This window comes from Tetrahymena thermophila (genome assembly GCF_000189635.1).
Source record: "Tetrahymena thermophila SB210 genomic scaffold scf_8254402, whole genome shotgun sequence".
In the NCBI taxonomy this organism is placed as follows: domain Eukaryota; phylum Ciliophora; class Oligohymenophorea; order Hymenostomatida; family Tetrahymenidae; genus Tetrahymena; species Tetrahymena thermophila.
The window spans coordinates 196,386-224,370 of NW_002476185.1; the positions used below are offsets into that span (position 1 = coordinate 196,386).

At 22.9% G+C, this 27,985-nt stretch overlaps 7 protein-coding genes across 7 annotated transcripts; 4 read left to right on the forward strand and 3 right to left on the reverse strand. All coding sequences in view use genetic code 6, as the record gives it.

Annotated features, from left to right (window-relative positions):
* Positions 1-1,138: 1,138 nt before the first annotated feature.
* TTHERM_000658719 (transmembrane protein, putative) lies at positions 1,139-2,792 on the forward strand (the record flags this gene model as incomplete). Its single annotated transcript, XM_012799982.1, has 3 exons — positions 1,139-1,454; positions 1,896-2,366; positions 2,551-2,792. 3 exons carry the CDS (start codon positions 1,139-1,141, stop codon positions 2,790-2,792), a joined length of 1,029 nt encoding a protein of 342 aa, XP_012655436.1.
* A 726-nt stretch (positions 2,793-3,518) lies between these two features.
* Positions 3,519-5,921, reverse strand: TTHERM_00658720 (hypothetical protein; the record flags this gene model as incomplete). Its single annotated transcript, XM_001024073.4, has 3 exons — positions 4,862-5,921; positions 4,703-4,794; positions 3,519-4,655 (listed from the first exon to the last, which is right to left on the reverse strand). Exons 1-3 carry the CDS (start codon positions 5,829-5,831, stop codon positions 3,519-3,521), a joined length of 2,199 nt encoding a protein of 732 aa, XP_001024073.3. The 5' UTR covers positions 5,832-5,921.
* Positions 5,922-6,869: 948 nt separating this feature from the next.
* Positions 6,870-8,802, reverse strand: TTHERM_00658730 (cyclic nucleotide-monophosphate-binding domain protein). Its single transcript, XM_001024074.3, has 5 exons — positions 8,682-8,802; positions 8,286-8,601; positions 7,656-8,055; positions 7,283-7,435; positions 6,870-7,224 (listed from the first exon to the last, which is right to left on the reverse strand). Exons 1-5 carry the CDS (start codon positions 8,695-8,697, stop codon positions 7,114-7,116), a joined length of 996 nt encoding a protein of 331 aa, XP_001024074.2. The 5' UTR covers positions 8,698-8,802; the 3' UTR covers positions 6,870-7,113.
* Positions 8,803-11,639: 2,837 nt separating this feature from the next.
* Positions 11,640-16,816, forward strand: TTHERM_00658740 (serine/threonine phosphatase 2C; the record flags this gene model as incomplete). Its single annotated transcript, XM_001024075.2, has 5 exons — positions 11,640-14,859; positions 14,916-15,066; positions 15,120-15,234; positions 15,287-15,416; positions 15,471-16,816. 5 exons carry the CDS (start codon positions 11,640-11,642, stop codon positions 16,814-16,816), a joined length of 4,962 nt encoding a protein of 1,653 aa, XP_001024075.2.
* A 1,071-nt stretch (positions 16,817-17,887) lies between these two features.
* On the forward strand, positions 17,888-20,967 carry TTHERM_00658750 (RNA recognition motif protein). Its single transcript, XM_001024076.3, has 2 exons — positions 17,888-18,694; positions 19,309-20,967. Exons 1-2 carry the CDS (start codon positions 17,953-17,955, stop codon positions 19,671-19,673), a joined length of 1,107 nt encoding a protein of 368 aa, XP_001024076.2. The 5' UTR covers positions 17,888-17,952; the 3' UTR covers positions 19,674-20,967.
* Positions 20,968-21,671: 704 nt separating this feature from the next.
* On the reverse strand, positions 21,672-22,552 carry TTHERM_00658760 (hypothetical protein; the record flags this gene model as incomplete). The annotated part of the gene is made up of 2 exons (XM_001024077.1): positions 21,672-22,170; positions 22,527-22,552. The coding sequence occupies 2 exons, from the start codon at positions 22,550-22,552 to the stop codon at positions 21,672-21,674; spliced, it is 525 nt and encodes a 174-aa protein (XP_001024077.1).
* A 1,232-nt stretch (positions 22,553-23,784) lies between these two features.
* On the forward strand, positions 23,785-27,933 carry TTHERM_00658770 (polypyrimidine tract-binding protein; the record flags this gene model as incomplete). The annotated part of the gene is made up of 3 exons (XM_001024078.2): positions 23,785-24,142; positions 24,200-25,334; positions 25,824-27,933. Exons 1-3 carry the CDS (start codon positions 23,950-23,952, stop codon positions 27,931-27,933), a joined length of 3,438 nt encoding a protein of 1,145 aa, XP_001024078.2. The 5' UTR covers positions 23,785-23,949.
* Positions 27,934-27,985: the final 52 nt, after the last annotated feature.

Genomic DNA, 27,985 nt, shown 5'->3' on the forward strand with positions numbered 1-27,985 from the left:
ATTTATTTAAGATTAATTTTGAAAGTTCTCCTTTAGAAAAAAATTAACTATTTTACTCACTAAAAAATGAATTATTCATAATAGTAAAATTGGGTTTTTAAGGAATTAACTTTTATTTGTAATTAACTATCATTCAAAAACTAAATCAAAAATTTAAAAATTTAAATTTGTTGTTATTCTTTATGTATAAATATAATGTAAATCTTCATTAATTAGCACCCTCCCAACCCAATTAAACAAGTCTAAATTGGCAAAAATTTTACTAAAAATAATTATTATTTTTTATTTTAAATTAAGATCATAAAAAAACTTATATTAAGGTGAATTTAATTTAAGGTTCAAATTTTAAAAAAAGTAATTATTTCTTCATGCAGCTTAATTTAGGGTTGACTGTAATTATATAATTAAATTATCTATAGTTATCATACCACAATATTTAGGTTAAAAATGGTAATATTTCATAGAAAATATATGATAATTTATAAAATAAAAATAATTCTTTTTAATAAAAACTTTCAAAAAGTTTTGTAAAAAATTTGGAATAAATGTAATTATTTAGCTTACTATTTTTATAAAGTGAAATGTTTGTTAAATTAATAAAAGTAGGAATAATAATTTCAAAGAATAAACACCTTTAATTCTTTAAATAGCAAATAAATTATTGTTTATTACTCAATACCACAAAAATAGTTTTTATTAATTTATTACATTGCTTTTTTTATGATTAATGACAAAAATATTTTAAAAAGTTTATTAATACAAAAAATTTTACTTTAAGAAATTTCATATGTAGTTTAATGAAATATTTACAATTTTCAAGTTGATTATTTAATAGATTCCTGATTAGGTATTTGGTTGTAAAATAACCTCAAAATATATATTTCATTTTTCTAAATTATATTAAAGCTTAATAATTAAAAAAAGTTAAAGATAGGATTTTCAAACTATAGTTAATCCTATTTAGTAATAAACTTCTATAATAAAATATTATCTATTAAATAGCAAGATTAAATATAAATAGCATTTAAAAATATTAAAAACATTTTAGGAGAAGACCAAATATTTAGCTCAAATTAGATATTTATATTTTTTAAGCTATTAGCATATTTGTAAATATAGAAAAGCAAGATAATAAAAAATGTTCAGTGAACCTGCTTACATTGCGATTCCAGGGGCTTTTATAACATTTATTACTGCTATTCCTCTTTGGTACTTTTATAGAAGAAGCGATAGGTAAATATATAAAGCAAGATCTCCACTTTTAAGCATAAATTGTTTGATATTTGAGTTAATTTGCTTTTGGATTATTTTAGTTTCATCTGTAATTAATTATAATGAGGAACTTCCTACATAGATGAATGTGACTTTATGGCAATGCCCTAATGAAAATTCAGTTATAAATTTGGATAGATAAGTTACATTAAATACAATTTTAATAGCAATATTCACAGCAAGTAAAAATTCATAAATTCTCCTATTCATAGCAAGATGTTTTAGAATTACATGTGCTTACAATATAAAATGGGAAAGATACAGAAAATTAACTTAATTTTTCATAAAATAGACAAATGTTTTAGTTATTATTTACATTTTATGGATAGGAGTTTTCTTAATGATTTATTTTTATCCATATTTATCTCCTTTTAGCTTTTGGATGATAGATATTTACAAAACTAACCTTACAAGATATATTTTTAGCTCTATTTTTACTATATATTTTACACTTTGTGTAATAGCATTACTTTTCTGCCTACAATTAATCGATATTACGGACTAAAGATTTAAGATAAAATATGATATATAAATAATAATCTCTTGCTTTATATTCACCAATTTATTTTTTTTTGCGACTTAAAATGTATAGTGCTCTTATGAAATCGATTATTACTTTTTAGGAATAAATCCTTACTTTTGGATAGTCATAGTGCTTGACTTGTGGGTTGTGGTAGCCACAGGATATATAGTCATTTATGTTGATATGAAATAGTAAGGTGAATCATATGTCTTATTTCACGAAACTCTTATAGAAAATATACAAAATTTTATGCTACACAAAGATCAATACGACTACAAATAAATATTTTCCCTTTTTCTTAACAATCTTGCTTATGATAATAAGAAAAGTTCTTTTAGTTCTTAAGTTTCAGAAAACCATTTGAAAAAATCTATGATTATATACGATTTATATATAGATATTATTTTGATTGAAATAAATATAAATGAAGATGATTCAGAGATAGAATCTATTTAGGCCTAGAATAACAATAATAATAATGCAGAAACCTAAATATAATCATAATTTTAATCTATAATAAGCGATTATTTTACACCAACAAATAAAGACACTTACCTTGGGGCTTTATATGGTAAATCTTTTATTATTTAATTTTATCTTGAGCTATTTTTATCAAATTAATTCCAATTAAATTATATAATAGGTTACTAAAATAAAAAAAATAATTTAAAATGAATAAGTTTTTTAAATATTATTTGTTATTTTGTTTGAAATTATTTTAACAATACTAGAATGTAATAAATATTTTATAATAGGGATTGATTAATAATGTAGAAGAAATATGGATTTATTCTAGTAAAGTGAAACAAGCTCAGTATCAATATCAAATTAGCTAGTAAATGTAATAATTACAAAAACAAAATCCTATATGAATGAATTCTTTAATGAATTTAAAAAGACTCATTCTTTTCACTTTATTAGAATTATGATGGCTAATAATAGCTCTGTATGTTAGAGATTAGCATCATTTAACCTGATTTCTTTTAACAATTAATGAGCAAAAATCCTTGTATTTTTCAATATTTACAGAATTTGTTTTACAAATAAAAGTAATAATCTTTCATTAATTTAATTATAACAGGGTTTAAGTTTGTAAATAACTTCACTAAAAATATAAATTATTTATTGCTAAAATTATTTCTATTAAAAATTAAAAAATAAATTTTTAACTCACAAGTCATTTATTATTATGTATTAAAATAAGTGTTTTTATTCTTAAATCAACTATTTTAAATTCCTAAATTTTTCTTTTAAATTTTAATAAAAAAATTATATAATCAAATTTTTGAATTAGTTTCATAGTGTTTAATAAATATTGATGAGTAATTAATTGAGTTTGTCAAATATTTTTTAATTTTAGCAAATAAATTTATTTTAATAACATTTCAATAAGCATATAAAAGCTTGCTTGATTAAATTTACCTTGAAAGTAATCTACTTACTTCCTAACTAAAATTTTTATTTTCTTTAATGCAAAGGTACCATTTTTTACTTTGAATAAATCTTAGGATTTTAAAGAGTAAATTAATATCATAATATAAATTTTTTTAAAAATTTGGGTTTTAGATAGAGTCAGTCTTGATTTTTGAGAAGATATATAAATTAATTTGAGTTCATTTTAAAGAACTTAACATAATTTATATAATTTTAATTATATTTACAGATAAAATTATTTATTTACAATTTTGTAATAAAGAATAATAATAAATTAAGGAATCTTTTTTCAATAATTATAATAGCTATCTTATTGTTCTTATTACTAAAATGTTTAGTAATTCGATTCTAGATTTGTGAGATTGAAATCTTTTTTTGGTGAAATTTTTTAATTTTACAATTAGTTAGGAGATAACCGAGAGTTAAAAATACTTTCTTTAATATAATTATTTTTCTATTAATATTTTGAGGGAGTTAATGATTGTTAAGTATCAGAGGAATTTATGATTAAATGTTATTTTTCAAATGGCTTTTATTTTTCTAGTTATTACTGCTTATATTATTCCATTAGAGACAGAGTTGAAAGCAATCCTTTATTTTCATTATTTTAATTATTTTCCTAAGTATTACCACTTATTGGTGATAGGCTGTGATTTTAATTGTTATTTTAATTTGATAAATTAATTGATTTTGAGTTTGAAGATATTTTTTACTTTAATTCATATGATTTTTGTGATAGATGAAGAGGTGTTGGGACATTTAATCTAAAGCTTATATCTTCTGTTGAAAGCAAATTGCTTGTATTACAAGGTTTATTACTACTGTTATTCTAGCTTACAGGATTGCTTTTATTCAATAAAGCATTTTACCTAAAGCTAATTTCATCACTAAGAACCAAATTATTTACACTTTACTTATTTATACATGTTGTATTGTTTCCTAAAAGTCCATTTTGTCTAAAATAAATTTCATCCGTTTAAAATAAATGAGCAGCATTACTTTATCCATCTGTTTCGTTTTTAGCTGTACTATTCTTGCTTTTATTTTATTGAAGAGGCATAAAATAATATTGAGGTAAGGTTGTTGTAATTAATGTGCTTGAGTTTTTTAAATTTGAGCTGTTTGGAGAATTTTTAACTGAATTCTTAGGAAGACTTTAAAGTGAGGAGTAATTGATTAAAGTTTCAAACTCTTTTTTGTAAGACATATTCAAAGGTTCAATATGTCCAATATCTAAAAATTCCTATCTCAAGCTGTTTAAATCTCTCTTGAAAGACTTTTTTACCTTTTTCATTTACTTTTAACATTCTTTGAGCTGACTAATTTATTTAGTATCGCTATTTTTTTATTTATCAATGCTTATCACTTGCAAAACATTCTCAAGTGCTTCTAATAATTGGTTTCTATCTTATCTAAGGCTTGCAATCTTTTTAATAAAATGAATTAATTTTACTTTTTTAATCTCTTTTTTACCTTCTAATGATCACTTGACTTTTATTGGTCAGGTTGGCTCGTTGTGGTAGTAGTATTATTTTCTGACTCTTTGAAACATTAAGTTTGTATTTCTATATATTTATAACATTTGTAAGTTAAATGTAAGATAAAAATTGAAATTCAAAATATTAAAAATACCTTTATCAGAAGTTTATTTTATTATCTAAACATTTGTGAGTTAATTTCTATTCATTGTATTTTATTAAGTGTTTAAACTCGTTAAATGAGCGGTAGTAAGTTAGGAATTATTTTGGGGTAAATTTTATTGTTAAATATGAAGCTTATTCATATTTTGTACAACATTTAATTTATCACTTAATTTGTTGTAATTGTTTAAATGATCTTGGAGGGAATCTGAAATTTATTAAATATCATCTTCTGTAATAAAGCTGTCATGGTCTAATATCTATTTATTCTAGCTAAAACTTAATTCATCGCGGTTTGTTAAACTTAAATCTTATTAACTTCTAATTTACTGTAATGAATTTCTATGTCTATTCATTAATAGTTATTATTAATTGTTAAATTGATTATCATATTTTATGCTTTGTAAACTCTACCTTTATGATTAAATTATTGGATTAATATTTTCATTAGATACTCTACTATAATTTCCATCTGTTTTAATTGCAGTTTATGCACTTGGTTAAGAATTTTTTCTCCCATTCTTTTTAGGAAATTTACTCAATTCTATTTTTAATTTAGACATTTCATCCTTAATTTTTGCAAGTTTATTTTCATATTTTGAAGGTTTTTACTATACAGATAAATTATATGAAACATTATTTGAACTATTTGCAAATGGATCTTAAGTTATAGATATGTTGTAAGTGTTATCCTCTAATTCGCTTTTGTTGTGGTGTTTTCTTGCAGAGTTATTATTGCTATTGTTGTTAAAATGAACAGGTAGATTATTGTTGAGAAGCTTTGAAATATCCTACTAAGCATAAGTTGTTTGCGAAATATCTAAACTACTTTTTGATTTATTTATTTGCATCCCATGAATGGGGCTGCAAGAATTTTATGAAACCTATGAAACGCTATGGTCTTCTTCCTTTTAAATTAAATATTTTTCTCCATAAGGAGTTAAAAAATTTCTCCAACTCATTTATAAAAATAATTTGTGTTGTGATAAATTGATAAACCAAAACACTAAAAAATTTAAGAAAAATAAATAAATATAATTAATAACAGTAAAAATATCTAAACATAAATGAATAAACTTTTTTCATAAATATATGCTGAACCATTTAGTATTTCATGTTATTTTTTAATCGTTTAAATTACAAAGCATTTATTTTAAAAATGATAATTTGTTAAATTAATTTTAATAATTAAAAAATATATAAGAATTGTTATTTGTTTGATTTTAATCACAAAATTTAAGAGAGTTCTTAACTGTTCATATTTCAATTTGTGTAAATAAATATGACAAATATATAAATATTTTAATTAATAATTTTAATTCTAATTTTTTTTTTTTGGAATAACTGCATGAACTTCTGATAAAAAATTAGAATATTTTTATAAAAAGAATAATAAACAAACACACTAATATTTTAGATTTATATAAAAGCTTTTAATTTGAATCTGTTAAATAGAAAATGTTTTTATTAACATTTTATTATATTTGAGCAAAAATTTAATCTTATTTATAAAACTGAATTATTAATTTTTTAAATTTAAGATATTTTATTAACTTTCCTATAAAATTATTAAATAATTTAAATTATTTCATTAACTTTCCTTTAAAATTATTAAATAATTTAAACTATTTTGTAGTTGATATTTTCAAAAATTATTTTTTTAATAATTAAGAATTAAAATTTACATTTAAGGCGTAAATTTAATAAATAATTTTACTCTAAGCCTTAAAAGCTGATTAAAATATATCAAAAATGGAATAAGATATAAATGCCAAAAAAATTATTGGATTTAGTTATTTTTCATTTTATTCATTATAATTTAATTTTTTAAAAAGGTAAATTATTCTCTGCAAAGTTAATTAAATTTATATTTATATATAATTTCTGAGAATACACCTGCCTGAAGCTATTTATTTTTTGATAAATTAAATAATTTTACTTTTTAGGAAATCTTTTTTATGTGAAAAACTTATGGCGAATTTAAAGAAAAAACATAATAAATTTATTTAATTTAAGGTAATAAAATTTTCTAAAAAGTGATAGATATTTAAAACAAAATATAAGGAAGTAAGTTAGTGTGTTATTTAGTGGCTGACTGATTTAATGTTAAAATAGATGAATGTAAGTTTGAAATTAGTAGAAAGTTAATATTATTTATTAAAAATGAATATTTAACTGCAAAATCATTTGCTTATAATAGTATATATCATTGTGAATTTATTATGAAAGTTCAAATAAAGGCATTCAAATTTGGCCATTATACTTAGACAAATTTGCTTTCAATTATTTCTCTACAATAACTAAAGTATTTTTGTAATTTCCTTCTCCAACGATCAAAAGAGATGTATTGTTAGCCTTTTATTTTATTTAAAGTTGAGATTAAGAATAAATTTCTTTGATTAATTTTAAATACGTTGCTAATAAATTAGAAAGGCTGATTTCTCGATAAAAGTAAGGGGATTTCTCCAAAGTAATCTCCTTAAACATATTTGAAAACCTATTATCCATTTTTCATTGCTAAAACTTCTCCACTTTCAACAAAATGTATATCACCTTATGTTGCTCCCTTTAGTTAGTTAAAAAGTTAATTACTGATCATATTTTGATTATTATTTAAGTATAAATAAGTTTTGATATATTTTATTAAGTATATCAAAAATTATTAAAGGATATATTTGTTTAATAGACTGATTGATCTATTATTGAAAAGCTATTAACTCAACTGGCTGGACTAAAAATATAGATAAATTTTAAAAAACTCAAAAATTTGAAATGATTATTTTTACCTGGTTTACTATTATTTCTCCTTGTTTGTAACATTTTTGTTCAATCGAGTCAGCTATTTTTGTCTTTTCATAGGGATCGGCTATTGATTATAAAACTGGCAATTTTGTCAAAAAATCTTCATATTTTTGACGTTTTTTCATTGCTGCATCTTTAACTATATGGTTAAATGTTTCTCTGTCCAATGCAAAAAGAACACTAGGGGTTTTAGAGACAATTGAAGCTGCTCTTGGAGCATTGTACAGTAATGCAAGTTCACCAAAGGATTCTCCTGGCTAGTAAGTCTTAAGGTAAGTAGGTTCAGGCTAGTTTTGATACTTCTTAAAACAATCCAGTTGACCTTCATCTATTACGTATAGATAATTTCCTTCTTCGCCTTGCTTAATAACTTAATCTCCAGATCTTTTATTAATAAAAATAATAATTCTTTTTACTCTGTTAAACGACATAGTGGATTATATTTAATTTTTGTGGATTTTTAATTTGTTTATTTTATATTTTCTCCCATTTTTTTATTAGCAGATTCTTTTCCAACATCTTAAAAAATGCTTGATGCTTTTGCTAATAGGATAGAATTTATCTTTTTGAACAATATTTGATGATAAATAACTTATAATTTAATTTAGAATTACTTAAAACGCTTTTCTTCCATAGCATTGACGATAATTTCTCTTTCCTTTAAGTCTAAACAATTAAACATAAAGGCTTCATTGATTCTTTTGTAAATTTTGTTCTTAGTATCTTGACTCTTAGCGATTACAATAGGCTTAAAGTTTTCTCTCTTGTTAAACATACCATAGGCTTCAGCACTAACTGAATTACGCTATTTCTTTGTTTCCTTTTTGATTACTTGAATTTAGTCAACTGTATCATCGTCTTCGCTTGAGCAAGAATCAGGACCATAATCCTTGATATCCTTTTTCAAAACTTTATTTGGACTTTAGTCAACTAAATTGGGGTTAAAAAATATAATTATAGGCATGTAATTGTAGAGGATAAGATGAAAATCTAAAGTTTATTAAACTTACAGTGCTATTTCATCATTTTATTTAAAAGAGGAACTTAGAATTTCTAAAATATAGAGTTTTTATTTGTTTTTGATTAAAAAGCGAGTTTTTTTTTTTTAAGCTAAAAAGTTTGATATATAAATTTTTTCTTAATACGCGCATATATCAATCATCAGAATTTCAATTTAAAGGTACAAATAATATATAAGGATTTATTTAAATCAATTTATCTTTTCTTATTTTTTATTTCGCTATTATTTAACTCCTAAAACTACTTACTATTTTTCTAACCATGCCTTTTCAATAATTGAATCATTAAATTTATGGCATGGTCTATCTATTTATCTATCAATCAGTGTGCATTTTAAAATTATAAACAACACAAAAATTTTTATGTACTTGCTTTCTTGTTACTATCTAACTCACTTTCTTTTTCTGCTATAAATTATTGAGTATTAATTTTAATTCATTAAATCACTGGAGCAAGATTATATTTTAAAACAAACACATTGCTTTCTACTGTAAATGATTTTTAAACTATTTCAAATGTTTGTTTGATCAATTTTTATTTCATAATATTTTTTATTCTTAAACAAAATATACGATATCTTACTTAAATTCGAAAGTAACTCTATAAAAATATTCCAACTTATTCAATTTGATTACAAGATTTCCTTTTTTATTGTTATTAATTCAATTTCCGTATCTTTTTAAAACGCAAGGGAATTATATTTAATAACCAGAAAATATCTTTATTGATACCTTCTTCTTAAAAATAGAAAGTGTTACTTGGAGTCATTTAAATCCATATATTTATGAATAAATTATATAATACTTACACAATTAAATAAAATATCTTAAAATTAGCATCAAATCACATCGATTATAAGTATTAATTTCTATTTAAATTTTTTTGTTTGCTTGAATATTTTATTTTTTGAAATGTTAAGGATAAAGACTATTTTTTTTAAGTAAATTGAATAAATTTTGATAATTTTAGTCTAAATTATATTTATTTTTAAGGGCATTAAGAAATAAAGTAAATTTTTCTATTAAAAGGATATCTTTTTGAAATTGTAATTGAATCGCTATAAAAGAAATTTATTTAAATTAATACTTTTATTTGATATTAGTAAGTATTTATTTATTTTTTGCTTACATTAAACCCTCTAACATTGTAACAAACAATTATGAAATTAGTTAATTTTTTACCATAATTTTTAATATTACAATTAATTTTCTTGAAAAGTAAAAAAATATTCTCTTAACTGTTTATTTTCATGGATATTTTTATATAAACTATTTGCAAAAGTTAGAATTATGATTAATTCGTTCTTAAAAAATATTCAATTCACAAGCTAAAAGCTTTATTTCTTAAAAATTTTTAATAGATTTCTTTTATTTAATTTATTTTACTTCATTTTTGCCATAAAAATTAAAATAATTTTGTTTAAAAAAAGATTATTGAATTTATTTTACTGTAAAACACAAAAAAGCTAATCACTTGTTTAATCCTAAATTAAAATTGATCTAGATTTTTAACTTCATGCTAATTCAAACAAAACATCATAAATTCATTTTTTTTAAATATTATTTTTAGAATTTTATTTAAATAAATTCAGAAAATTTGTTTTAAATATTTCTTTTAATTATTATAGTTTGATATAAAATTAATTATTTATGAATAGTTAGTTGATATCAAATTTTATAAAATGTTAATAAATATTAAATCTTAAGGCAATAAAATTATTTTTATTAGATAAATTATAAATTAAAATAATAATTCAATTATTTTGTGCTGATTTTAAATTCAATTTTTTTTAAAAAACCCAGTATTTATACATATATCTACCTATTTTTTCAGCCAAGTAACCTTTTAAGAAATATCATATTCTATCAAAATACATTAGATTTTTATTAGAAGTGAGTATTTTGATACTTTATTACTTAATTTAATTAACATTTTTATCATAAATAAATTCCAAAAAGTGGAGTAATCTAAATCACTAGAATGGATTCTTTAGAAAATTAACAAGTATATTATAGGACCATAATTAATAGTATATCTAAAATTGAAAAAATAAATAAACTATACTTAAATATCTCTAGAATTAATGACTACTAACTAAATAGCACACTAACTAGCTTTCTAAAGTTAACAAATATAATATAAAATTTAAATATTTCGAGAATTTTATTTAAATAAAAAATTAAAATGCTCAAATAATCAAAATTTCAGCAATACAATACTAAATTTCAAAGGTTAGTTTTTTTTCATAAAATGGTTTTTGCTAGATTTAAGTTTAAAGGCAGAATTTATCAAGGTTTTAACATAAAGTATATAATTAGTTTATTTTAACGATTTCATATTTTAATTGATAGTAAAAGCATATTACGAAATTCATTTAAGATTTCTAAACAATTACAAAAAAATTTAGAAATTAAGAAAAATACAAATTTATTAATTAAAAAAATTATGAAAAAAGTCTTACCTTAAAAATAAAAATGAAATAAAAAAAATTAATAATTTATGTATGAAAGTATTAATTAATGAATTTATTTATTTATTATATAACTATGAAACATTATTTAGAAGTTTATCTATTTATCTCTCTATATTGACTTTTGCTTAATAGCAATCTATTTATTCATTTTTTTCTTTTAATTAGTTAGATGTAAGGATAGATTGATAAATAAATAAATAGAAAATAGATAATCAGCTAAACTTTATTAAATAAAAAATGAACAAATAAGCAAATAAACAAAAAAAATGGTAAACACCTTAAAAAAATCATAGTAAAGAAAACAATGAATTAATTAATGATAAAAGCAAAAAGAAAATAAATAAATAGATAAATAAATGAATCAAGATAATGAAGACAATAAATAAAGCATAAATCAAGCAAGTAGTTTAAAATGCTTTGAAAAGATTCTTATTTTAATTTACAACAATTAATTAAAATTGTAATAATTAAATAGATGTTATTTTAACCAAAGAACTATCAATATTAGGAATAATAAAAGGAACAAGGTTATTTTAATATGAAGCAATAGATTAGTTTATAAAATGGAAGTTATTTGAATTAGATGATGAGAAACTTTAATTAATTAGAGGAAGTTAGAAAAAGCAAGAATAATATATAATAAAGCAATGAACATATTGCAACCATTCCTCTATAATTAACAACAAATACAGAAACGCTTAATTCTGCCGCAAAATTACCTCCTTCAAAGAATTCTAATAATTAATTGACTCCTAAGGGTCAGGGATATTAAATAGATCAAGGATTTTAAAACAGATATGGAAACTCATAAAATACTCCTAAGTAATTAGAGAGCCATTCTATAAGTAGCGATGTATATCCTACTAATATGAATGGAACTCCTTAACAAAATTAATAGAAAAATTATTCGAATTAAATTAGTTAGCTTGGAAATACAATTCAATAAATTTTGCCATCAGATAGCTAAGTCTAATAATAGCAATAGCAATAGGGATTAAATAGTAGTGGATTGAATACTTCTGCTAATTATATAAAAGCCTCCAAGATTGAGAATAAGCAAACGTCTCAACTAAGATCTAGCGCTTAAGGTATTTCCTACATCAAGGATAGAAGAACTACAGTTGATATCACTCCTTCCTATTTATAAAAAAGCAACTTAAAAAACTACTATGTTCCTAATTCTTCTATATCTTCAAAAGATGGGTCTTCTTCAATCCATGCCTAAAATTAATAAAATAGTTTCATCAATAATTCAAGTTATTCAAATTAATAGAATCAGTAATTATCTACTGCAAACAAGCAGTTGTAGGCAAATTAAACAGTGGCAAATAACTCCTCAAATAATTTTTAAAGTTAAATATAGAATTAAAATTTGTCAGCAAATTCTAATAGCCAATTAGGTATCTAAAATCATCAAGTTTCGCCTTAGTAATAGCACCAATAGGCAAATTTTTATGAATTACAAACTCCTAAGCAGCGTTATAATTTTTCGCGTTCAATGACCGACAATTTACCAACTAGCTAATCAAAATTATAATCTTAATCGAACTCAAAAGAAGTAAATCCTCAGTAACAATAGCAGTAGTAATAGTAATAACAATATCAGTAATAGTAATAATAAAATGCAGTGAATTAATTTCCTTCCTAATATAGTGCTTAGAACTCAGCTAAGAGTGCATACTTGTAATAAAATACTAAATAGTATTATAATCAGAGCAGTAACTACTCACAATAATAATACTATTAAATTTAAAATAATCAAGGAATGTAATAGTTACAGCAGTAAAACTCTTTTTCGAATAGCTAAGTTTAAGTTTAGCCTGCATAATAAACAGTAAATGCCTAGACACAATTTAGTAATTAACAATAAAATGAGAAAGAGCCCATTTCAGATAATTCTCAGAATCAATTCAATTAGTAGAATTAGTAATAATTTGGTTTTAACTAGGTGAAGAATTCAATAAATACTTAAAAAAAGAATATTAATTAAAACAATACACAAAACGGATCTACAAGCTTAAATAATATTAACGATACTTCAAATATACAAAGCAATTCAACTCATTAGTAAAGTGTAAGTAATAGTAGCATTAATATGTACAATCCTTATTCACTTAAAAAGCTTACTCCAACTAAGTCTCGTTAACATCATTCTATTAACTAAAGAAATGGATTAAATATTGAAACGAATAATTTGAATTATGGCAACTTGAACTCGCCTTATATTAATTCTCTTAGTATTTCTAGTGTTAGGAGTGCAGCAAATAACATAAGTAATAATCAATCTAATTCTTCTTCTTCTTCTCGTAACCCTTACAATTTAGGGTTATACTCTAATAAAAGCTTATCAAAGTCTAAAGACTTAAGTTTGATTCGCCAGTCAAGCTCAGACTCCTAAAAATAAACGCAATAAGGTTAATTATAATCTGAATCTCCTCTATCATCAGATATTGCAAATGAAAAAACTAACTCATCAAATTCATAATCTGGCATTGCTAACTAAATAGTTAATTAATCAGCTGTAAATAATTAAAGTAATAAATCCAAAAGCCCTAAACTCAACACTGCTTCTTTTGCTTAATTAAAAAGCCCTATTAGTTCAAATAAAGTATTTTTATCTCCATAGTCAAAATTTACATTAGGATTTAATAATAACGCTTCAGTAACAAGTAGAAAATAATCAAGCGGTAGTGAAAATATTAATATCTTCTAAATGCAATCGATATCTCATTCTCATATTAATTCTTCTCATTCAGCTTTAAGAAATAATTAAACTCAAGGAAATAATCACAATAAACTATTGTCAACAAGCACACAAGCTCTCCCTTCTTCTTCCTAAGTAAATTCTATTAATCTCACTAGCTAACAGGCTGGGACTAACAACATATAAAAGAATAAATCAAATAATTCAGTCCATAATAATCTAAATAACTTGAGTGACTCTATCAACCGAAACAACAACAACAATAATAATGCTAACACTTCTTAAATAAGTAATAACAGTAGTAAGTCTTAGCAAAAAATAGAATAAACTAATTCTTAAGGTAATTATAGCAACTCTTCAGGAATTTAAAATTAAAATAATAATTATATAGTCAAAAGTAGTATTGAAAGAGTTGAAATAGAAGCGAACGATTTTTCTAAAGATTTATCTCAAATTTCTAATAAATCAGGATTATAGTCAAAGGTATAAATTCTACAATAACCTAATTCAGATGAAATACCTTACGAATAAACTTAAACAGAAAATCTGCATAGCTCAGTTATTGACCTTATTAATACTACAGTTATTCCTAATCATGAAAAAACTAAATATTCTGTAAAAAGAAATGGTATTGTTAAAAGTTATGCAGCTAATACTAATTAAGGTCTTATTCGTAATTATAATGAAGATCGTGTCTCAATTATACTCAATATCATGAAACCTCAAGGAAAGAATACTGATAATGATGTTTAATGGCCAAAATGCTCCTTTTTTGGTGTATATGATGGTCATGGTGGTGTGACATGTGCAGATTTCTTAAGAGATAATTTACATCAATTTGTAATTAAAGATTCTAACTTCCCAAAAAATCCAAAATAGGCTATTTTAAATGGATTTGAGGCTGCAGAAAAGCAATTCCTGAAGCAAGCCTAACTCAAAGAAGGCTAAATAGAAAAATCAGGTTCATGCGCTATAGTTGTTATGATAGTTGGTAATTTTTTAAAATCAATTTTTAATATTAAATAAATTTAAATTATTTTTGTGTAGGTACTCGATGCTATGTAGCAAATGTTGGTGACAGTAGAGCGATCATGAGTGGATCAGGAGGGTAAAGAGCTTATGAACTTTCTAGAGATCATAAACCTCTTGATGAATTAGAATAAAAAAGAATCTAAGATGCTGGAGGAAAGATTTATTAGTAATTTGTTATTTTTAAGAAGTATAATTAATTCTAATGTAATTTTTTTATAGGACAAAAATTATGAACTTTTAAAATGCCTTCGGAGGTGCTTCAGGTATTATAGGAATGTCTAATTTATCCTAACCTATTTATGGGCCTCATAGAGTTCTACCAGGACGTTTATCAGTAATAAAATTAAATTAAATATAAAATTTGAATTTATACATAAAAATTGTAGGTTACAAGAACTTTTGGTGATATTGAAGCAAAACTTCCAAAACTTGGTGGTAATCCGAATGTAGTAATTGCAGTTCCTGATATTAAAGAATTCGAGATTCAAGATGATTTTGACTTTATTCTTTTAGCAAGTAATTAAATACTAAAATTTATTTAAATTGTGACATTAAAAATAAAAAAAATAGGTGATGGTATTTTTGACAAATTGACTACAAAAGAATCTATTGAAAGCATTTGGCATCAAGTAGAAAACCAAAAACAACAACATTAGTATTCAAATGTTCATGAATTTTGTGGATTAGCAGTTGACACTATAATGAAATTTTCTTTGGGAAGAAAAACTATGGATAACATTACTGTTGTGCTAATTGGTTTTGATAACTTGAAAAGAGAGCTCTTCCCTCATAAAATAAAATCAAAAATTTAAAATATTGAGCAAAATTAACATTAATTAAATGAAAAAATTCAAGCTGAAAAAAGCTAATAAATTAATTAATTTTAATAGCAATAAAGCTCTGGTAGATAAGAAGACACTGCGAAGAAATAATCCTCTAGTTATAATTAATTAGGTTAGGCTACATAAAAACCTAGTGCTCCTTCAAAAGCATCAGGAATACAACAGGATAATTATCTTTAGTCAGAGAGCACTTAAAACAATAAACATTCTTTACACGTAGCAAATGAAAATCAGTATAATCTATCTATGAGTCCATATAGCAAGGCAACTCCTAAAGAAAATGGAATGAAATTCTAAATGAGTTAAAATAGTGAAAATCAAACTAACAATAGCAACAATTCTAATCAAAACTCTAATAGCAAAAATATCTAACAAGATAATAAATAGTAATATTTATAAAACTAATTTTAGTATCAATCTTAATAGAATTCTTAACCATACCAATAACAGTAACCTGTTTTGTACTAATAAGTCCAAAATCAAGTTTCACCAAACTTAAATTCATTTTCATAACAATAACAAAATGTTCAACAGGCATAGTAGAAAATTGATAAAAATAAAAGTAAGCAACCTCTAACTCCAGGAGCTTCTATGTTAAGTTAAGGAATAACATTCCCTTCTAATGAAGCACTTTCAGTTAGAGCTAGTGCAAATCCTCCTAGTGTTAGTTCTCTTATTAATAATCAGAAACATTAGTCTTATAGCAGTAGTTATAATAATTACATTAGCAGTTAATTAGGTAACAATTATGGTAAATAAGGATAGCCTGATAACTTATATCTACAACAATTATCTCAATAAATATCATCAAATAATAAATAAGCTTTGACCACGTAGCAATAATAATCATAATAGGGTTAAGCATAATAACAACAACAACAGCAACAATAACAATAATAATAATAATTAGAATAAGTTTCAATAAAATCTCCTTATAACCAATAAAACAGTATATTTAATTAAAAGTATAATATATCATAAATCTAAGGGTAATCAAACTAATAGCAACAATAATTCTAAGACATAAACTATAATTTGAAAGTGGTGTCTAACACTAACTACAATAAAAATTGATGAAATCAAAATTTTTATATCTCATTTAATCTATATAAAAAAGATTCTAGAAGCTAATAAGTTTAAATGTAATGTTCCACTTAAATAAAATATCAAATTATATATCCCAAAAAAGAAAATTAATATAATAAACTATTTTTAATCTGTCTTCATTTTACTTTTTAATTTTAAAAAGACAAAATACACTAAAAAATACATTTAAAAATATGCTTAATAATATGAATTATGATAATTTGATCATCTTAATTACAAAATATTTATTATTCATTCATTATTTGTATTTATTTTATAATTTATTTATAAAATCCTTGTATTTATTATATAATTTTCTTTACAAAAAAAATTTAAAAAACTTAGAAAAGCAAATAAGTATACATTAATTCTTTACCTTCCACAACTAATACATTAACGAATATTTCAATTTTAAAAACAATTTATAAATAATTTAGAAGATCTTACTTAACAAAATATATGATGAATTATTTTTATATTAAAAAACCACCTTTAAATTTATTCTATGACTAAAAAATTTACCTTTTATTTTAAAAATAAAAAAAAATTTAATAAATCCATTTTTTTGTTTTTTCTTTCTAATCTTTTTGAATATGTTTGGGTTAGGCATAAATTAAATTATAATTTTTACTTTTATACTAATTGATAAAATAATAAATAAATTTATAAAAATTAAAATGTATTTAATATAAATATTATTAAAATAACAACATTATTTATAGAATCTAACATATTTTAAATTAAAAGTAGTAAACATATAAAATTCATTTAAAAATATTTTTATATTTTATTAAATCCTCTCAATTATTTACCAAATAAATTCTAATAAACAATTTAATAAGCTTAACTTTAAATATTTGAAGTGAAAAATATATTATAAATCTATTCAATTAAGTATAGAGTAATTTAATAATTTCATAATATTTTGCAATTATTTAATAAAGTGTGGGGGGGAGGATTCGTAATAATAAAATTTGGGCTTAATAGTACATAAAAAACAAGAAAACTAAATGTTGAAAATCATCAACTAAAAAGCTTAAATGTTAAGAAGAAATTAAGTGATTTTGACTAAAAAATTCAGATTTCTTTTTATTTATTTAATAAATTTAAAAAGAGAGAAACAGATGTCATTCTCTATTAAAAGTAATTAGATTGATAAATAGATAGATAGACAGAAAAGCAGATCAAACAAAGTGATATATATTTATAAAACTATTAATCAAAGAAAGGAAAGTCATAAAAAAAATAATAATAAATTAGAAGAAATAAATAAATAAATTTTGAAAAAATAATAATTGCATTAAATTTAAAAAATGTCTCGCCCATAAACAAAGCTTTATGTTGCCAAATTCGGTAACAACGTAGGTAGAAAAGAAATCGAAGAAACTTTTGGTAAGTATGGTGATATCTATAGTTGCAAAGTAAATGACCGTGAAGGTTATGCAACTGTATCTTACAAATATTAAGATTAAGCTGATAAAGCTATTTCAAAACTTAATGGATCTGATGTTTTAGGTGGAAGTTTATTGGTAGAACATACTCTCAAGAAGAGCAGAGATGATGACCATAGCAGATATCCCAGAGACAGCAGATATGGTAACAGCAGTTATAGAGATCAAAATGGATACAGAGGAGGTCCTTAAAGCTCTTCTCGTTATGGTGGAGATCGTGGTCGCAGTAGTGGAGATAGAGATAGCTACAGAAGAGGAACTAGTGGACCACCTAGAACTGATAAAGAAAAATATATGAAGGAAGGTTTATGCTTCACCTGCAAGGGATAAGGTCATATCTCTAAAAATTGTCCTGAAGCTAGAAACGGTGGAAGTGGAAGAGACAGAAGAGACTCTAGAGGCGGAAGAGTTAATGGTAAATATTTGATATAATCAATCATATATGTTTAATAAATAAAATCCTCTTAACTCCTTTAGAATATTTAGTTTTATTTGATAAAAAAATGAATAAATATAATTTTAAAATGAATTATTTAACATTTTCGAATGCTAAATATTTAAGGAATCATAGATTTTGAAAATTTATTTGGTTTATTGGTCTTGCGTTTAAACAAATCTCATTAAAATTTAAAAATGAGTTTTTTTGTTTTTTAAATTCTTAACTCCTTAGGACTGAAATTGATTGATTAATTTATTTAATTTTCTGCTTTTCTTCTATTATATTAGCTTAATTTGTTGTGAAAAAGGACAATAGATAGATAATTAGATAGTTAGCTAAAAATTCTTTTTAAATTAATCTCAAACTTCCTTTTATATTAAATAATCTAATTAATTAATTAATATTCACTGATGTGTCTAATTAGTTAATTAATTTCAGAGAAATAAAGCACCACCAAAATACAACTTAAGCCACTTTTTTTTATTTTTTGAATATTGCTCCAAAAGCATAAAAATTTAAATTAGAATATAATCACACATACATACATAGTCATTTACTTATATTTAGAAACAATTTTATATAAATAATAGGATTTAGACCTGATAGAGAAAGAAGACCTTATAGAGAAAGAAGTAGAAGTAATGATAGAAGCAAGGGCAAGAGCAGAAGAGACAATAGCAGAAGCAGAAGCCCTCATGATAAGTATGCTGACAAGGATAGAAAGAGAAGATCAAGAAAGCACTCTAGAAAGAGCAGTTCTTCTAGCAGCCACTCAGGAAGATCTAATTCTAGAAAGGACAGAAAGAGATCTGAATCTTCCTCTTCTCAATCCTCTAGATCAAATTCTAATTCTAGCCGCTCTAATTCAGCAAGCGTTAATAAGTAATAAAATGGAGATATGAAAATGAACGGCAACATGAATGACTAAATTAAAGATATGAATGTTTCTCAATGAAGATCATTTAATCAAAATAAAACAATATAAATAAATAATTGATTCTTTCATCTCATAAATAAGATATAATATCATAATATAATTAAAACTATATACTTTGAAGAGTCTTGGTGTTTTTAGTAATTTCATTCATAATAAATATACCTCGAGTGCTCATATAGTACCTTTAAGCCTATTATATATCTATCTATCCTTCATTATTAGTTATGGAACAGATATTACAAGTAGATTTGAAGAGAGTAAGAATATAAGCAAAGCTATAAACAGATAAAGCCAATAAACTAGTAAGCAGTAAAAGAAAGCAATAAATTAAGTGAGATGCATATACATTAAGGCAGAAAAAATAATAACGAATAAAATGCTTAAGTTTATCAACCATAAATTGTAGTTCAAACAAACAAACAAAAAAATGTAATCAAACGAAAAAATAAAAAAATAAGGTTTTAATTCTTCTCTTTTTAAACAAACCTCAAACTCTCTTTCTAAATACTTTAATCATCTAAATTCTATTATCACCATTATTATCATTATTATTATAATATATTTATATTTTTTTTTTGAGAAAGTATAAAATAATTTTATTGTGATGTTTTTTGTTCCTTATTATTATGTGAGACTCGATCTATGCATGAATGAATTACTATTATTTTGATTGAAATTCAGAATTGTGTTCAGATTAGAGTTTGTTCCAGCTGAAATATGAGATTGATTGATTGAAATTATGAATGAAATGATTTGAAATTGAATTCAAAATGAAAAAATGATTGATTGTGTTGTTGATAAGTTTTTTGTGACAGATTTCAGAATTATTGTGAATTTTGTGGAAAATTAAGGAATTTATTAGATTTTTTCAAAGAAAAGATAATTTTCATGCATGTTGGTTGGTTGGTTGAAAAAGAATGATTTGTAATTGAAGAAATAATTTGATTAGATTTGTAAAGAAAAATTACATTGGAGAAATAAAAGAGAAAATCAGATTTTACAGAAAAAATTAAATTTATCCAGAAAAAATATTATTTTAAAGAGAGATTTGTTCATATTAATTATTCAATCAAGCAAGTCTAAAATTTACAAATATGAAATGAAAGAAAGAAAGAAAGAAATAAAGAAATAAAGTAAGTTTTAAAAAAATATTACTCTAACCAAATATTTTAGGTATGAAATCAAATAAATTTTATTCATAAAAGGCATATTATTAAATTGTATTTATTTTTATAATTTAGGACAAATTTTGTTGGGAGATTATCCTTTTTAAATTTATTTTATTTAAAATAATTTAAATCTTTTCCAAAAATTTTCTTTCTTAAGCTAAATTCTTTAATTTTCAGGTTTTATTTTAATGAAATTAACAAATTTTTTAAATAAATCAATAAAAAAGTAAATAATTAAAAAAAATACTATTATACAAATTAAAAACAATATTTCTTTAAATAATTATTTATAAAATTATTTAATTTATTTGCATCTTAAATGGTCAATTAAAATAATCATTCATTAAACAATTATATATAAAAAGATTTTATTAATTTGCAAATTTAAATGGCCTAATTAAATAATCATTCTTTTAAAAAATTGTAAAAAAAATTTTAATTTATTAATATCTCGAAGCTTCTTGATATAAATAAAATATATAAAAATAATTTTCATTTCTTGAAATATAATAAATTAGTTAAGTTCTTAATATTAATTTTATTTGAAAGGAAGAAAAATTGTAAAAATACTTTAAAATATATTTTTGTAAGCTTCATAAATAACTTGAATAGTTTTGTTTTATGATAAAATACAACTCATAAAAAAAAAAGAAAACTATTACTTCTATAGCAAAAAATGATATTTCTTTAAATTTATGTTTTATTATATTAAATTGTAGAAAAGTATGATGCAAAAATATCCACAAAAATTATTAATTTAAATATAAGTAGCTATTTTATTTTTAGTGCAGGAAGTAATTAATTATTTAGTATTGTAGAAAAATTTGGCATCTTGATTGCAAATGAATCAATTTTGATTAATTTCTGACGCAGCTTGAAGCAATTAAAGAGTAGGTTTTTGCATTTAATATACATGATGAGCTTGCAGAATCAAAATATCGTGATTAGTTTTATAAATTCTCCCATTAATAAAGTAGAAATCATCTACTGCCAAGCTTGCTTCTCTTTGAGCATTTTCTAAATTGAGTATAAATTGGTGCTACTAAACCTTAAAGTATCCATAGTAATCATGAGATAGTTCATCTTATTTTTAATTATTTTTATTGTACTCAGAGAGAAATTTAAATATTTTGTTTTTAGCTAATTCTTTACTAGATAAATTTTTTATTTTATCTAATTACTCTTAAATAGTACTTTTTGGTACAAAGCATTTAAATTGACCATAAATGCGTACAGAAACAAATGAAGACTACTCATCTTGAATCAAATCAGCTACTTAAAAATCTATCTACTTGTCTGTAATGAGTTTATACAAATCAAAGTTTCTCTTAGGCTACTGCATTTCTCTAATAATAAAAACAAATACAATCACTTATTTTAAATTGTTTAAAGCAATTTTAATTTTTCTAAATTATCAAATTTTGCGGATTTTTAACTTTTTTTCAATTTTAATGATTCCCAAACAAAATCTTATCTTTTGTAAAATATTTTAACAATATATTTCTTCCATTTTGAATGATTTATTTCTAACTAAATACTTAAAATGAAAAAAAATTTTAAATTAAATTCAAATGAAGTGTAATTAATGCATTTTAAAATATTTATTCTAAATAAGCAAAATATCTTTTTCTTAAATACACATAAAAATTATAAAAATCAACATCAAAAATTATTGATTAAATAATAATATAAAAAAATTTACATATAAATCCTTAAATTAGGCTTCATTTGATATTTTAAAATATATTGATTTGTACTAATACATAAATTAAAATAGCAATTTAATGTATTTTAATGTAATTAGATTTATTTTTAATTAAATTACAATAGAAAAAGTGATATCATACATATTTTTAAAATTAAAACATGTAAAAAACTAAGCTCACAAATATTTGCATTTAACTTTAATTTACTTTAATTAAAAATTCAATAATTTTTTAAGAAAAAAAGATAAAATCAATTAATCGATTTCAGCTCAGTATTAAAATTATTTATGAAACAAGATTTTCATTAGAATAGTATAAAATAAAAATAACTTTATGTTTGAATAAAGATAATTTTTAAAAAACTATTATATGTTTATTTAGTAACCTTCGAATTAAATTTACAGTAAATATTTACTTATTTTTTGAATTAAAGATTAAGTAACTCATGTAGAATAAAGTATAATAAAATTATGTGTGAAGAACCTTTCTTTTATTTTACTTATTTTAATAAGAAATAAATGAATGAATTTTAATGAAATATTATTGATTAATCAACATTTTTGAATTATATATAGCCTCAATAGTTTGATTTATTGAAAGTTATGTGGAGTATATCTAGTTTTTAGATGTACTAACTTTTAGATTTATATTTTTCAAGAAAAAACTTGATTAGCGAATATTAAAAACAATATTAAATATTAGGTAAACAACAATATTCATACACCAATTTTAGATTATATAAAATAAACTTAAATTTCTAAATAGATTTATATTATTCCTACTAAAAACTAGCCGTGGTCTTTCAAAAGCAAATAAAATTTACCACAAAATTTAGTGCAAACTATTATTAAGTATTTAGATATGTTTAATTAATGTCTTTTTTTCATAAATTTATAAAAATTGATACGTTTTTTAATCATACATGTTACATTTGGTAGCAATTATGATAATGACTTGCTATTTTATTCAGCTTTTAAATGAAATTTCATCTATAATTCTAAATTATCAACTTTTCTTAAAAAGCTTTGTAAATAAAAATTATTTCAACAATGTTAAGATATTTTAAAAGATTCTTATGAGAAATAGATTGTTCTACATATTTGAATTTAAAGTATAGATTTATTTATTTATTTATATTTATAAGCATAAAATCAGTTTACAAACCAAGAAATAAAAGCACTCTATTTTAATTACTATAAAGCATAATAATTTATTATATAAATATTAATTAAATATTAATAAGTTAAAATTGGTAACATTGATATATTTTTTTATAAATTATCTAGTACTTTATTCAAAGAATTAACATATATATATAAGAAAGCTAGTTAGCCTTAAATCAATCAATATTTTGCTGCCATAAAAAAATTAAGAAATTAACAAATTGAGATATCATTTTCTGCAAAGCAAACAAAAAGAATGAATCCATCAAATGACACTACCAAAGGGTAACCATTTTACATAGAAAAAGAAGATTAAGAGCAGGGGAAAATCTAAAATACCAATTAAATGATCAATTAAGAGTAAAATCATACTAACTTAAACAATAATTTGGATGAAAATTGTGAGTCACCAAGCGATACTACTCATAGTAACTCGAACATAGTAAATGGTAATTTTAATTATTCGTCTTCTTCATCATCGTGCTCATATAAAAATCAAAATCAAGAAAAATAAAATCTTTAAGCTTATCTTATGTTTGACTCGGGAAATTCATCTCAACCTCAAAATGAGTGCTCTAAGGAAATAGATGGTTTGATTGCCTCTGAAAAAAAGGAAAAAAGTTTAAGTCAAGAAATTGAAAATAAGCAGCAAACTTAGTCTTAAACAGATCTTTAAATAATAAAAAAGTAGGAATAGCAACAAGACTCTAGTTCTTAATCTGATTATTAGTATTTATATTATGTAAGTAGCAATAATAATGGCAATAGCAACAATGATAGCAGCAAAAACTAAATGAATAATGATAACAATTCTGGCGGCAATAACAATACCAACAAACATTTTGGAATCAGTAATAATAATATTAGCCCTTAGAATGATTCAAGTTCTAAGATTGATTAATTGTCAAAAGGGATTAGACCTTCTAAAGTTCTTTTAGTTATGGTATAAAATCCACAGGATGAAGTCATAGAACATAGAATTATTTTTGAAAAGTTTTCATTTTTTGGAGAGGTAGAATAGATTCTTATATTTAGTAAGAAGCAACCATGGAAATTGTTTGTGGATATGAATTCAATAGAAGTTGCTATAAAGGCTAAAAATGCGCTTGAAAACTCTTCAATATGTGTCAATAATTTAGAACTTAAAATGAAGGTTTAATTTTCGAGCCAATAAAATCTTGTTCTTAAGAATGGTAATGGAGGAATAAACTATAAAGATTTAAACAAGAAATTTGAGAAAACTTAGCTCTCTTACAGCATTAAAATTGATCCAACCTCTTCATAAAGCTAAAACTTATATTAATCAGCTCAAATTATGGATATGAACAGGCGCCATATTGCATCTTAATTTGTTTCTGCGCAGAGTATGTAGTTACCAAATCCCTAGTTACAAATGCTTAAAGTTACTGACCCTTCAGCTGTTTAGTCTATGACCTTTTAAGTTGGGGTTCCTCCATAAAAGGTCTAAATAATGAGTAGTAGCTTGATATAATAAGATCAAAATTAATACATACCTTAGTAAATGGCCCCAATAGTAGTTACTAACTCTGGAATGCAAACTATTTAGCCTTAAGTTCCTATCTATTAAACAGGTAGAGATTCTCCACAAATGATGCAAAATTCAGGTTTAGCTCATCCAAAGTAGTAGAATTATTTATAAAATTATTTGATTTTTAATAATTTAAACTAAAAATAGATTTTTATATTATTTTATTTCAAGGTAAGTTTGATAAATTTAAAGTATTTCTTTCTTACCTCAAAATATTTCAGTTTTTTTATAAAATAAAATTAAATTAAAAATACAAAAAAATAAAAAATTAAATTATCAAATCATATCTTAAGCAAGGTTTGTAATTTTAACTGCATAGGATGAGATAGATAGAATTCAATATTTTCTTCTTTATCATATAAATATGATCTGTTTATTTATCTTTCTTAAGCTCAAGGCAGGCAATATATATATTCTTAAATACCATCAATAGAAGTTTTCTTATTTATTAATAATAAATAGTTAAAACTTTATTAAACTTATTTAAATCAAACAAACTTGCATTTTAAAATAACTTATAAAAATATGATTAAAAAATTACTATTTTAATTAAATTGATTTTTTAATTTATTTATAAACAGAATCAATATGACAGGATCAGTTTAAATGTAATCGGGAAATTTAATTTAAATGGCACCTTATAATTAATACGAGTAGCTTTAATAACCTTTAATGACTTATAGCTTTGGTGGAAACCCTGTAATTCTTAAGGATGATTCTTTTTCAAATTAATAGGTTCAGCAGAATTAGAATTAGTTATTCTAATCTTAACATTATATTGGCTAGCATTTAAATAATTAGTATTAACAACCTAAGTCTGAAATGACTAGCAGTTTGCAATATCCCATTAATTAAATATCTAGCTATCACTAAACAATAAATATGACTTAATCTATGAATATTCATAGCAATAGTATGACTTTCAGTAAACCCTAAGAATCTATTTTTGCATTAAATAAAAATGATAATAACCCAAAAAATGAATCAGTAGAACAACTTGATGATATCTTAGAAAGAATCCAAAATAATCAGTTTGAAAACTCTGGCGAAATTTCTAAAGAAGACCTTAAAGACTTAGAAGAGCAAAAATCAAATTCATTTGACGATTTTAAAGGATTTAATGATCAAAAGACAAGTATTGGTTAAGAAAATTTATAAAATAATCAACAATTGTTAAATAGCTCTGACAATAGGAATGGCATTAACTAATCTCCCTTTAGTCCTGAGTAAAAAAGTATTTAACCATAATCCACCATGCAAAGATCTCATAGCAATAGTTCAGATGGGAATTAAATGACTGGCATCTAAAAATTAGATTAACTTATTGGATAGGCGTAAGGTTCAGATTAATCTGATGGTGAATAATACCCACTATCAGACGATGAAGGACCTACTTTTCCTTTCTAAAAAACTTAATAAAAATCTTAGCAATAATAACCTATTAGAGCAATATAGTAACTGGATACTCAGCTAAAAACATAATATGGTAGTAATAATTAAGGAGCTTACTTTATAAATATGTAAGGCAGTGCAGGATAGTAGAATTAAAGCGCAAATATTATTGGAAATTAATTAATGAGCTCATCTTAAGGCAAGCCTATTCATGGTAGCTTAATGATGTAGCCATATATTTAAAATAATTAATTAAATTAAAATTAATCTCTCATGAACCAAGGATAAGTATAAATGCTACAGCAGTAAGCTAATTCTGGAGTTTAATTTGGTCAATTTTAAAACTAAAATGCTAATAACTCGTATTAGTAAATACCAAATTAGTATGGATACAATATGAGATAAAATAGGTAAAGAATGCAATAAAATAGTAACCCAGCTTATGCCTAATCATGCATGTTAGTTAATTAGCAGTAATAATAAAATTTATAATTATAACAATCTGGTTAGGTTAATTTACAATAATTTGATGGCTAAAATATTTCGTATAGCATGTAAATTAAACCAAATTTCCATAGTATGAGTACAAATATTTCAGGTATGAGAATGGAAGAAAATATGGGAACTTTCAATGGGTCTACCTACATAAAGTAAGGATTTTTGGAAGACAGCAAACCTTCTTTAGTCATTTATGTTAACCATTTAATGAATAAAGATATTACTGTTACTCACCTCTACAATATCTTTAGCAATTTTGGTGACATAGTTAAAATTATATTGAAAAGAAATAAATGTACAGCTTTCATTGAGTATACGATGTAAGAGAACGCTACAAAAGCAAAGGAATTTATGGATAAAAAAATCTTCTTTGATAATGAGATCAGAGTATTCTATTCTCACTTTGAAACTCTCTAAAAATAAGATGACAAATTCCAAGAATAATTTATAGGAAGCGAATAAACTAACCGTTTCTAAAAAGATAGCAAAATGACTTTAAACCCTCCTTCTCTAGTTCTTCATATTTCAAGTCTCAAATAAGAAATTTGTGATCACGAGAAAATACATGAATTGTTCCGTCCTTATGGCAAAATTGAAGCAATCCATATTGAAAAAGTTCCTCCTAGATACATGAGCCATATAAAATTTTCTTCGTTGAAGGAGTCTTTAATGGCTATAGCTCATATGCACAACAAAGAAATCAAAGGAAGAAAGATGCTTATTTCATTTACTAGAAAAAAACTAGACACAACAACTAAAAATGTAGTAACTTACTCTAAAAATATTCAATTCAACAATTGATTTTTAAGAAACTAAAAAATAAATAAAACAACGAATTTTAAATACCAAATAT